Consider the following 13,793-nt stretch of genomic DNA (forward strand, 5'->3'; position numbering starts at 1 on the left):
CTGAAGTGGAGATTTATGTACCTAAGTAGGAGGAAAAACACATTTTGGGAAACGGCCTTTAAAGATTGGACACACCCCCATCCTATACAAACTCCATTTTAATCATGTTAGATTCCTCAAAAACACCTGTCCTCGGTTCTGGTGACTCATACTGTCCTCCTAATACGTGAGGGGGCCATGTTTCTTTGATTCATCTTTTATTTATTTTTTATTGTCTATATATATCTATATTTTGTAAAATATGTATGAAAACAAATGCTGTTAACTCGGCACTTTCACGTATGAAATGAACATCTATATGTGTATTTTGAACGTTAATTTTGCATTTGTTTGAAAGAAGGCATGTTTAGGAAGCAAAATAGTAAAAAATCTCATTTTTTTACATTTTGATTTTTTACATGTTTTCACCTGCCATGTCTCCCCTTAAGTAAGTGCCAGTAAACTTTACAGGCACTTAATGCAGTTCAAAATCCTGAGGTTCAAAGGACCTTACTGGTCCATATGGGTCAGTCTTTATTCTCAAATCTGGGTAATTTTTTACACAGTCAGAGTTAAACTATATCACTGAGGATTTTATTGTGCACAAATCTATTGCACTCTACTCAAGTCAGGATGCTTTACAATCTCTGTTAAGGTCATTCAAAATATTGACCCCAAACATAGCGCAAAACATTGAACTTGCATTGTGACATTGACCTTTGGCCAACATCAAATTCCAAGAGACATCTGGAGAGTGACAGAGTTGCCAGTTTGATTCCAAGCACTGCTTTGACCATGCTTGCTGGTAACTCCAGGGTCAAAAGGATATGATTGCATTCCCAAAAGCACACTGTTGACAGTAGGCTACAACCGTACTTAGCTGTGTAGATAACTAATATCACCAACAAATTATATCACAGGCATTCACACACGTACTGAGGAAAGATGTACTGTACTGTACTGTACTGTACCAACTACACTCTGACATATCACTATCTACTTTATGTATCACGTCATTGTTAATCCAACTACTGGTGTTGTGTATAAAAGAGAAGGTATATGTGTTATCCAGCAAACACTGAAAGAGCCGTATGGATGAAATAAACCAAGTTAAACTCTGAGTTGGTCGTGTAAACTAATTTAACTAGTTTTTCTTGCAATAACTGCAAACTTCTCTGAGTTGTTCCATCATCCATAACAATGCATTGCAGGAGTAGCAGCTGGGTGATCAGGTTGGCGATTCTTTGTCTTCTGATGACAGGACTTCTGGGACAGATCACGGTGCCCATAGAGGGGACGCTAGAATTCACTCCAGCGACAGAGGCAGTCTTACTGGAGGATTCAACACGTCCTGTGGCTGCTGAAATGAAAGAGACTTCAACACTTGCTGTGAAGATTGACAGGACGTCTTTGAGCTCTCACACGCCAGTGGAGAAGACATCAAGAGACCCCAGGAGGATTTCAGCAACCACTCGCAAGGTGAGAGACGCAAGAGTGAAGAGGGATTCTCATGCAAAAGCAGCAACGGATTCTTACCTGCTGCACTTTTCACTGTATCCTGTTCTCTTCTGTTTTCTTTTTACCTGCACTGTGTTGCACCCACAGGTACATTTGTATTGATATTTTGCACAATATTTTTATAGCCTGAGGTGGAACACTATATATTTGACCACATAAATATCACCATTCTTTTGCCTTTATTATTATATTTACTTTATACTCGCTACTCTTTAGTTTTTATTCTTAATTTGACAATGTACTGTAACTGCAATCATAGGAAGCTTGCACCAATTAATTTCAACCACTCCTTTGTTAACCCTCGCGATCCCCGTAGAGACCGTAGATTTCCCGCTGTACCGCGCTGCCATGCCCGTAGAGCCCGTAAAGTTTAATTAGCTTTAATCAGTATGAAAGGATTAAAAGTATTAGCGCAGATTTTCGCTGATTCTGGCTCTTTAGGCCCGCCCCCCTAACTGTATCCGGTCATTTCCGGTCTGGACCGGATCCAGCTTTCCGTATCCAGTCTGAGCCTGGGCCATAGTCCCGCCTCCATTGGTTTACTGTGTAACAAAAGAGAAAGCTACTCGGCGACGGAACGCTCGTTTTTCAATCGGATTTTTGCGTTTGGAAACTTTGATCCAGTCTCTACACGCCTGGATTATGATCCCCGCACATATCGTGCGTTTTGTGCGCGAACGTGTCCACGTGTTACCATAGCGCACAGTTGGCTTTTTTCAATGCTTTTTCATGTAAACACTGGCTGATAAGCAGAGATACAGCGTGGCAACGGATATGTCTTTTTCAATGGGGTTTTTTGTATTCGAAAGCTTGTCACCGAGTCTACACGTCTACTAGATGAGTCGCGCACAGATTGTGCACGATGCGTGCGCGTGCCCACGCTAAAAGGTAACGACAATTTGGCAGCTGCTTACTACAGCTATGTTTAAAATGGCAGAGAAAAAGTTAAATGACAATAAAGCCAAAGTTGAAGTTGAAAATGAAGGATTCAGTAATAATTATGTTTTAGATTTAGATTGATCAAAAATGTAATGTATGTACATGTATGAGGACAAGTCAGTTTTACTAAGACTAGATGGTTTAAGTGGCTAAATTGTGATATAAATGGATAGTCTATAATGTACATATATTGCGTGTGTTTCACAGAACCAGGTGCGGCGCTCTAAGGCTCTGTCTGTTGGAGAACAGCAGTATATTGTGGAGAGAAAAGAGATAGTTCTGGAGGCTCTCAACAACCTGCTGGATATCAACTGCACACTGGTATGAATCAATACAGTGAATAGTTTATAGTCATCATCATAGACAAAAGAACCATAGCTGTCACAGTAAATATCTCTATCTCTCTCCCACTATCTGTCTTTGTCTTTGCCTGTATCTCTGTTTTGCTATCTTTGTAACTCCGTCTTCGTTACTCATTGTCTGTCTGTCTAGGATTCTGTCCCTCATGTAGCTCTGCTGGGGTCAGCAGGCTTTGAGAGAGCAGCAGTGTCTCTGATGGGTTCTCTCAGTCAGATGAAGACAGACGGTTTGCTGGACACGCTGCTCTACCTGGGTGGACAGTGTGGGTCCAGCTGGTGAGAATATAACGCACTAATAAACTTTTAATAAACCTGAGCTATGCATTACCCGATCTTGGTGTAAACTCAACTCCTAAAGTTGAAATATAATAACACACAAAACCTGACACAGGATATTTGAATTCAACACAGCACCTGCACTTTAAAATCTGGCGCTTTCTACAGTACTGTAAGTCTTGTAAATTTGTAACTCATTTCCGGCGAGTGACACCATATAATGAAGGATTTTAGACCCTATGTTTCTGTAACATCTACAGTAGCATCATGTTTTTGTCTCTCTCCCCCTCCCTCTCCCCATGTCTGTCTGCCTGTCCGTCCTGTCCCTCTGCCTCCAAGGTCGATGGCGTCTCTGTACAGTGATCCCATGTGGAGTAGTAGGAACAAGTACAGCACAGTGTCTAGTCTGTGGGCTACTCTGGTGGGCTCAGAAGAGGCTATATCCTGGCTGGCAAAGAGGGCCCAGGAGGAAGACTTCTCTCTCACAGATATCTGGGCGGTCATGACCTCTGTTGGTATCATGAAAAAGGTAACAGACAGACAGTCAGTCAGTCAGTCAGTCAGTCAGTCAGTCAGTCAGTCAGTCAGTCAGTCAGTCAGTCAGTCAGTCAGTCAGTCAGTCAGTCAGTCAGTCTGTCTGTCTGTCTGTCTGTCTGTCTGTCTGTCTGTCTGTCCATCTATATGTACCGGTATATATACGTACAGTATGTATGTACGTATGTGGGCCTACTGTATGCATACACAGTATGTAATGTATGCATATTATGCAAGCTTGCATGCAGTATGAAATATATTTACAGTACGCATGTATGTATGCAACAAAGCAATTTTTAGTCAGTACAATTAAGAAATATGTATTCTACAACCTTTTAGATGGATGTGCGGTTCCTTTCCAAGGAGGCAGAAAGACCCGCTGTCAATCCCTACCCTGTATACAACGCAATAGACAAAAACTGCAACAACTATGGTCCTTTGAAAGGTACACGCACACAGCTATACATGTAAAATACAGTTACAGTATATGTAACAGAGGTGATCCGAACCTCCCCACCCGGCTTCGAACCCGGGTCTCCCGTGTGAAAGTCCAATATCTTAACCATTACTCCAAAGGGATATCCCTATGGAACGAGGGCAGATACTAGACTTTTGAGGCTTCAGGCTGGGGCTGCAACTCTCTCCGCCACACTTATGCACATAGAAATTCTAATTAACTTAACTTTTGAATCCATAACTCACTCATTCTCTCTCTCTCTCTCTCTCTCTCTCTCTCTCTCTCTCTCTCTCTCTCACACACAGCTAGGTGGTTTGAGTTCACTCCCCATGAGTCTGGATTCACAGATTTAGATCTGTTTGTCAACACATCTAATCTGGGCTCCAGGCTTCATGAGCGCAATCAAACAACAGAGATGGACATGGTCAGGTTACAAGGTACGTGTTCAAACGTGGCAGTCCAGTATAGTAGAGGAACAGCGCTCTGACTGGAGGCTCAGGGTACTGCGCTCGCATGCCAAGGACCTCCAAATATTGCCATAACCTCTCTGGCTGCGTCCCCACTGTTGTGAAATGGCTTAAAAAAGAAGAAAATGGGACACTATGCTGAAACAAACACACAAGCCCAGCAAAAAGCAACACCAAAACCACAAAAACGCCTGCATATACTCTGTTCCATTGCCACCAATCACTGAACTGCAGTGCACACATCAACCAGAGAGCCATTGTCAGCCTGAGCCCATTGGCATCTCGCTGACCCACTGTCTTTCTCTAATCAGCACAATGCAAAAGCCCTGACCCTGACGCGCGCGCGCACACACACACACACACACACACACACACACACACACACACACACACACACACACACACACACACACACACACACACGCACACACACGCACACACACAGAGTCAGTCGCAATGTACCTCTTATCTTCACACTTGTATATTTTTCCCTGCACAGCCTGTGGAGCTCCGTCAGTATGGTGGTATCACTGTTTACGAATGCGTTAAGAGCAACCCAGGCTTGTGGTGACAGCTCCAGCCTATAGTGTTTACAGTGACTGTCCCAACAGAGAGGTTGCTGCAGTCATGTGTCCTCCTGATACACAATGCGGGCACGCTAAACCTCCCTATACAGTACCTGCTCACCTCATTGTAAGCGTCATGGATGAAACTTCACAGGCCCCTGATAAATACCTATACTGTAGAAGTAGAGGTTAGAGGAGTGGACAGAGACATGTGGACAGAGAACAACAGATAACCCCATTGGCCCCACTTATCACCACCAAAGATGTCAAATCTCAACAGGCTTTACAGAGATACATTTAACAAAAGAAAGTAAAAAACCCCAAGTCCCAAGTAAAAAACTTGAAGGGGAAAGAAGAGGAAAATAATTCAGGAAGGATCACAAAAGAAGGGACCCCCTTACAGTATGTGTGTGGACAGGCGTTCAATAGGTGACAAGTGGGCAATTTCCAAAAGAACAAAACCAAGATGTACACCAGGCGCACCTGCCTACAATCACCTAGCTTCTGCTGGGTCTCTGTTAAATGACCCTCTGCTCCGCTCTGGAGCTCCTTGTCCTGTAAACACAACAGTGTTGTTCTGGATGCAAAGCTGTCAGCACAAAAAATTACAATGCAGGGAACAGCTCTTATTCTCAGTATACAATAAACCTCTTGTGTTTTCTTTTCTTGAGCAGGTATTATGGGAAGTGTTTTGGCTGACAAACAAAACTTGATCAGTAAAATGCCGGAAGAACTTAAAGGTAAGAAGTTTTACACCACTGTGTGTGCTCTCTCCTCTCCTGTCCGCTCCTAAAAAGAAGGTTTGAATATATTTACTGTATAAACAGCATGGTTTCTGACTGTGCACTATGATTAAATGTGTGTGTGTGTGTGTGTGTGTGTGTGTGTGTGTGTGTGTGTGTGTGTGTGTGTGTGTGTGTGTATGTGTGTGTGTGTGTGTGTGTGTGTGTGTGTGTGTGTGTGTGTGTGTGTGTGTGTGTGTGTGTGTGTGTGTGTGTGTGTAGATGCAGTGGGCTGGACGTTGACTGATGATGATAACTTACTGGACCTGGCACTTCTCTGGATGGATGGTACTTCTACAACTACTATAACTATTACTACTGCTACTACTACTACAAGTATAGAATCTGCTACTACTGATAGTACAGTAGATATACTAACACTATTAACAAAATAGATGATGGCATGTGGTTATACGGTGTGTGTAATCTGTGTATGTTTATGAGTATAGTATTTGGGCCTCTCTCTACCGTGTGTTGCTTGAGTATTTGTATTTTTCAAATTTCAGCGGCAAATAAGGACATCGCGTCAGAGGCCACTAATTTGTTCCTGCGTGTGCAATACACTGTGGCTAAACTGACGCACATTATGAGAGAAAAGAAGATGGTTGATCCCACCGTTCAGTCCAAACTGGACAGCTCGGAGGAAACATTCAAAGGTACTGATGATGATGTTGACCTACAAGCTCACAGCATGTGCTTGCAGATCTATTTAAAACAATAATAATAATAATAATAAAGATTTTAGGAAAAAAAATGTGCTTTTAATGTTTATAGGCCTATATTGCCACAAATACATAATATAATAACCAGTAAGACTCCCTAATCGGGAGATAAGCGACCGTCAGGTCGCAGCGTGATTTTAGGCCAAAATGTGTAGGAGCAGTGTCCAAAAATGTGCTTGAAAAAATCGGCCTGATGGTGGCGCTATATGGGACAGATCCATGTTGATGAAATGAGTGTAGACATACTGTGTACCAATTTGCGTGATTTTAGGGCAAAAATTGTAGGAGCAGTGTCCAAAAATGTGTTTTGCAAGAATCGGCCTCATGGTGGCGCTAGAAGAGGGCCATGTGAGAATTGATGGTTGTGGTTTGGCAGGCAAGGAGTGTGTGTGCAAAATTTGGCATGGATCGGGGCAACGGTTGCGGAGATATGAGCAGGGCAAAAGTGTGACGTGTGACGTGTGACTGATTGACTGACTGACTGACTGACGGACGGACAGCCGGTGGAGGTTTTGATAGTAAATGCGACCTGGCGGTCACAATAAACATAATATTCTCACATAGAGCATATCAATAAAAAAATAAAATAAAAATGCTCCATGCAGGGGCACTTTTCCGTAAAAAACTATTTTACATTTCACAATTAAATGAGATCAATCCTCCCACATTCTAGAAAAGATAAACATCCAATTAATACGGAGGGTTCAGGCATTAAAATGATGCCTCTGAATTTCATCTCTAAAGTCCTCCTCCACACCCAGCCCGTCCCTTGACACAACCCTTGTACAACAGCTTGTCATTAACAGAACAGTAGCCTACAAGTCAATGTGTTGACACAGTCTTATATCAATTAGGCTTTCCGAGTTCCAACTCTGGGAAAAGGTTCTCCTCATCTGCAGTTTCCTCTCCCTTACTGTGACTCACAAGTTCCATGTCTTCCTTAGACCGTGTTTCCATCCAGTTTGGGAAGAGGAGCCCACAACAGAGGAAGAAACTATTTGATAGCTGGAGCGCAGCAATAATCCAACCCATTGAAGACTGGAGCCAGGGCCTGGAGGAAGGACCATTCAAAGACTTGGGTCAGTGTCCACAGCAGTCGTTCTCAAACTTTGACATTTGAAATTCTCGACTTTGACAGTGTACAAATGGAACCAAACGGGGTTCCATTTGTACACTGTCAAAGTTACAGACTTGTGAGGGTCAATTTAGACCCCTGAGACTCCATGAAATCCATTTTGAGAACCATTGTATCACAGTGTACAGCTAATACTAACGCTTACAGTGATGCTAATCATGACAGTACAACAGGTCTTTTCTTTTTTCTTTTTTCAGTCAATTGGTCAGTCAAAAAACTCTTCCCTGTGATTGGAAAATGGGAGTGGGGAACAACTGAAAACTTCCTGTACAGATACCCAGGTGAGTTTCATAACCCTCCCACTAAGGTTTAGGCTACTGTATTAACATGATGTAATTGTACTCCAATGGTTAATTCAATTTCATTTCAATTTACTTCAATCAGAAGAAAGAAGGGCAGATTTTGCAGTGCCATCCTGTCTCAGGTCTAAAAAGCACATCCATCTGATGGATGCTTCCTCGATGCTTTGCATGCCTTACCCTCCTTTCCTGGGAGACAAGAGACACGTTGACCTCATCATTGCAATGGACTACTGCTCTGGTGAAGCCTTCAGGGTGAGGAGTGTTTGTGTGAGATCGGTTGCTTACAGTCGTTGTTAACTTACTGCTTTTTATGGCCATGATTGTGACTGATTTCCGAGTTCTTTAACATTGTTCCACTGTCCCGCCAGAGCCTGACTGAGGCCAGAGACTACGCTGCCAAGCTGAAGAAACCTTTCCCAGAGATAAAAAGCTGGATCCTGGAGGAAAAAGACTGGCCCAATGACTACTATGTCTTACGGGGAGAACAAGACCAACCCACCATCATCTACATGCCTCTCTTCAACAGAAAGAATTGTAAAGGTGTGATGCTTTACATTCATATCGAAGGCAAACATTCATCATGTTTGGCAGTATGGCAGTTAGGCTGTCCATGTTTTTGTTCATGGTCATGGACACTGACCAGATGTTTGGCTGAAAGGGAAGTGAACTATAACACTCCATCTAACTAGACATGCCCAAGATAGGGACTCCAATGTTGAATTAAATATAATTTAAAAAAAAAAGGATTTTGTAGGGCTGGGACTCGATTAAAAAAATACATCATGTTTAATCGCATATAAATATTTGACCTTTCTTATTAAAACGCATTTTGGTGGGGCGCCCGCTGGCCTGGTGGTCAAGGCGCATACCACATACTGGGCTTTGATGCCTGCTGGCGTCGCCGGTTCGATTCCTGATCCAGACAACCTTTGCCACGTCATCCCCCATCTCTCTCCCTGTTTCCTGTCAGTCTACTGTCCTATCAAATAAAGGCATAAAAAGTCAAAAAAAATATATATACCAAAAAAATGCATTTTGGTATATATAAATATATATACATTTCCCATTCACTGGACCAAGCAAAGCGGCCTGATCGGCTTCTTCTCCCACTGCGCGCACTGGGGTTTGTTGTTTGATCGGTACGCCTGAAACTCATCCAGTGAGAAAGGTTCTTTGGTGTTATTTTTTCTGTAATGAATTATTAGAAATTAATCAGTTAAAGTCCCAGCCCTAATATTATGTCTTGGTTAATCCCATCTAGATGCAGAGGAGATTAAAGAGAGGATGGAGGAGTACTCTGCTATCTCCTTACCTTATACTCGAGAGCAGGTGGAGTTCCTGATGGAGACAGCTGCAACCAACATGAAGAACAACAAAAACACCATACTGGAAGAGCTTCAAGGGATTGTGCAACGAAAAGGGTGTGTGTGCGTGTGTGTGTGTGTGTGTGTGTGTGTGTGTGTGTGTGTGTGTGTGTGTGTGTGTGTGTGTAATTCTTTTTTTTTGCTTTTGCAGCACAATGGTGTAGGACGTCACTGAAAAGAACATAGGCCTAATTATGTATGTGCACATGTGTGTATTTGTATACCGGTATGTGTGCTTTATGTGAGAGATAGTAGATGAAAGAATGGATGAAAATATAAAACTTGATAGACGAAAATATAAAACTTTACTTCTCTTCTACATTTCAGGAAGTCTGCAGCAGCCAACTGAGTTGGACAGCCAAAATGCCAAGACTCAAAATGTTAGAGATGTGTAATGTAACATCGATAAATATCAAACGCACATACAGTACATGTGAAAACATTAATAAAATGTTATGTTAATCCGTGTGTAAATCTAATCTGTCCTGAGACCAGGTATAACAATCTGTCACTAATCATTCATCAAGGTGGGTTTATCCACGGGTCGTTGATCAGGCGTGGCTGAGATAATGAGAAAGAAAAGTACTTTCCTGTACATCTCTAGGGAATCATGTGATACTGTAATATGAAAGATGTTTGCTTCATGAATGGAAAGATGAAAAAGGTTTAGCCTCACACTAAATAGCTACAATGCCAAAACAATCCTCAGACTGAATTGAATGCGGTACACAAGCATAGCCACTAGAGGTCCCTCAATGTCCACAGTATTTCCAGTAAGGCCTGCTCTACTGTAGCTGACAGGTTGCAGGATGTTTCGTTATGAGGACCAGGATTACAGACTGCAGCCTAGGGTTGGTGATGGCTGATTTTTGCAGTCACACCTGGACTGAATCAAAGTCATTGGACCCAGAGCTGGGAGTTGTGCCTTATTCCCCACATGTCTAGAGACTTGTGTCTTCTCTAATTTCCTTAATTGTGACACTGGCAAATTACTGTACAGTTACAAATAAGGCATGAGAAGTAGTGGTACTTGACAATAATAATAAAAATAAAATAAAAATCACACCTAGTGTGAAGTGAGCGGTGCAATTAGTCATTTTCATAAAGCGTCCCGCGAAGGCCAATGTGACCCTGGGCGCAAACTTTGAGCGTTTTGTGCCAAGATGTAAGCTTCGCTGCTTCGGGACCCTTTGTCCGGACCCGGACAAAGGTCCCTGACAAAGCCAACTGTTGGAGCTTAGCTTCTTCCAGGAAGCTCCTAGAAACCATGGCTGTAGTCTGTACAACCATTTAGCCTCTCACACAGACCTTCTGTGTGTGTTCTTTCAAAATACGGTGCTACAGTTTCCTTTATTAGGGGGCAAATTACTTTTTGCATATTGTATTGCATTGCTTACATGAGCTTCTCTGAAAACGGTCTGAAACAGTCTGAAGCTCATGTCACAGTGTAATCTGCCCCTCGCCCCCCCCCCATATTGCTACTGTAACTGCTCCTAAACCATTTTTAGCCATGATAAATTAGAAACATATTCAAGATAGTTTCACCAATAATGCAATAACCAACTATACAACAATAAAGGGCAATGCAATGAGATGAAAAACAATAAAACAAAAACAAAGAAACAATGAGAAACAAACAATAAAAGTGCTCTGAATATGTTTAGGAGAGTTAAGTTACTTTCTTCTTATATTTTTCATCTTGTAGATACCCTTATTGGCTCTGCCTTAATCTTTGTTTTACACTGCAATCAGACTGGAACGCACAAGTTGAGTGAGAGTTGTGTGGGGGAGGCGGGGGGCAGAGACAGCACAATGCATTGCGGATGGAAGTCGAGTGGTTTGAAGTCTAGTGCGAGTCGTGAGCAAGTTGGACGCAACCACACAACACCACACGACTCGCACTCGACTTCAAACCACTCGACTCCCATCCGGAATGCATTGCGCTGTGCCTGCCCCCCGCCTCCCCCACACGACACGCACTCGTTTTTGTGCCTTTAGGTCTGTAGCCGGCCTAAGAGACCCTTCTCACATAGACAGGGCACCTCTCTACACACAGCCTCAGTGTGTTTCTGTTCTTCACTTCTGATTCCCTGAACCTTGGCAGGTGCACCTCATATACTAACTCAGCTCTGATTGACATCATGTGACCATGCCCATACCATGGCAACAACCAAACACCAGATGGCCTCAATACTGTCACCCACAAAAATACACAAAAGGTCACCCAAATAAAACATAAATTTTGCACTTCACATATTTCGAGTAAACCCAACAATAAATCAAATAAATTACCTAGCCACCTATTGTCGGGACAGCTACAGCTACTAGCAGCTATATTTTACATTTGTGTCTTGTGTGAACAAGTAAAGAAAATACATACTGTAAATAACAACATTTGTGAACAAGCAAACATACAGTATTACAGTAATTTGAGGAATTATGCATGTGTGTGTGTGTGTGTGTGTGTGTGTGTGTGTGTGTGTGTGTGTGTGTGTGTGTGTGTGTGTGTGCGTTCATGCATGTGAGTGTGGACACCAATAGATGAGGTCATACCATTCATTTTAATGACTGTAGATCAATCTACTCGATGACAACCCATTGCTAATTCAAAGGTTATTATTGATCAGTGGTGCAGTATCGTTTTCCTATTTATCAGTGAGTGGCTGCTGACTCATTGATTATGGAGAATGTACGTTGATTACATTCCCACAGCTCATTAACTTCAAGAGGGCTATTTCTATTATATAATTTAATACAGATTCCAAATGACTTCCTAGCGGATTGTAATTCTGGGCTGAAACAGAGTAATGTTTTTTTCATCTGCATTCACCCAGTGTATATTCACATCACATAGTTTTACATCAATGACCCCATCTAACCTCATGAAACCTAAAGTCTATTTGGGGACATTCAGTGAAAATAGCAAATCTACAAGTGCATCGCAATGCAATAAACCCTTTTGCAAATCCCGCCCCATTCTGCCCTGTTACTATGATGGGACATTAACCCTGGGCAGATTGCTTTTATAGTGGAGGTGGATGGGATTTTTTTTCCCTTCAAAGCCTCATTACAGCTATATAAAGTACCAAAGGAAAAACACCTAGGTGATATTAATAAAAAGGGAAGACAAAGGTACAGTAGTTACATTGCAAAACAGGGGATTTACCCGAAAATATATGTTTTAATTTGTTTAATCCCAGTGGGACAGAATCCTCTTTGCAGATTCTTTTATAGTGGTAGTGGATGCGATTTTTTTCCCTTCATAGCCTCATTACAGCTATATAAAGTACCACAAAAAACACATCTACGTGATATTAATAAAAAGGGAAGAAAAAGGTACAGTAATTACATAGCAAAACAGTAGTTTTCCCCCGAAAAATAAATGTTTTAATTAGTTTAATCCTCTGGATCAGAGATAGAAAGAGAAGCGCATTGCATCTTGGGTACTAGGAAGAGGACAGAGAGAATGTTTCTCCTCACATAATAGGCTGGCTTTTCGTAATTCTGCCGATTTAAATTATATGTACCCAATCGTGACTCTTAGACCATTGATAAGGTACATGTGAACTAGTTTGCTGAAGCTCATTCGTTATGATGAGCGAGATCGCTTGACGCTTGCCGTCGCTATCACCGTACCGGCCGATCTCCGTGTCGCGCACTGCGGACAGTTTTTGAAAGGCTGAAGCAACATTCTCCACTGCACAAACTCCACCCCCGATAGCAAAAAGTGAATGTTTTTTTCTGGTTGGCCAGTCAGGGAGTCTCAGGGACCAATCAGAAGGCTGACAAACGGTCTATTGAGCTTGAAGACTGGCTATTTGTGGTAAAGAGATGTGGTGTAGAGTGGAAAAGGGGCCATGGTTAGAGCCCAGGGGGAACACTGAAAGGGATGCCAGATGCTGCTTTATATTCTCAAGGTCTGTAAGGAAATATTTATAATGATAATTAGTGTGGTCAAATCGACCGGCTTCATCGAGACATGCATTTTGCTAAGAGATACGTTATATACCGTAGTTTCATTTATACCAGTAAGAAGCCTAAGGTCGAAAAGCGCCATGTATTTGCCATCTGGCCAGTGATGTATATCGGACCTGTTACCCATAAATGGAGACCCCTGATACCCATATATGGAGATCCATGTATATGGAGATATGCTATGAGATCCCAAACATGCTTACTCAGTTATTCGTTATGTTAAAGTCCTATGATGTATATGACATCTGATCATACAATCCCTTTTATGCCCATATATGGAGATCCCTGTCTGTAGAACCAGCCACACAGATATGGGCTGTCTTGGCCATCTGTCTTGGTCATATATGGATTCTGTTAGTTGCGACCGTAGGTCGCATTTACCACCAAAACCTCCACCGGCTGTCTGTCTGTCTGTCTG

General features: G+C 42.3%; 1 protein-coding gene across 1 annotated transcript; it reads left to right on the forward strand.

The window, feature by feature from the left end:
• Nucleotides 1–1,233: 1,233 nt before the first annotated feature.
• Nucleotides 1,234–9,749, forward strand: LOC308282806 (cytosolic phospholipase A2 gamma-like; the record flags this gene model as incomplete). The annotated part of the gene is made up of 11 exons (XM_080723193.1): nucleotides 1,234–1,458; nucleotides 2,644–2,757; nucleotides 2,929–3,071; nucleotides 3,411–3,586; nucleotides 4,368–4,499; nucleotides 6,384–6,533; nucleotides 7,544–7,678; nucleotides 8,230–8,288; nucleotides 8,405–8,576; nucleotides 9,298–9,457; nucleotides 9,728–9,749. The coding sequence occupies 11 exons, from the start codon at nucleotides 1,234–1,236 to the stop codon at nucleotides 9,747–9,749; spliced, it is 1,488 nt and encodes a 495-aa protein (XP_080579319.1).
• Nucleotides 9,750–13,793: the final 4,044 nt, after the last annotated feature.

Source organism: Nannobrachium achirus (assembly GCF_963921795.1).
Source record: "Nannobrachium achirus genome assembly, chromosome: 4".
Lineage (NCBI taxonomy): Eukaryota > Metazoa > Chordata > Actinopteri > Myctophiformes > Myctophidae > Nannobrachium > Nannobrachium achirus.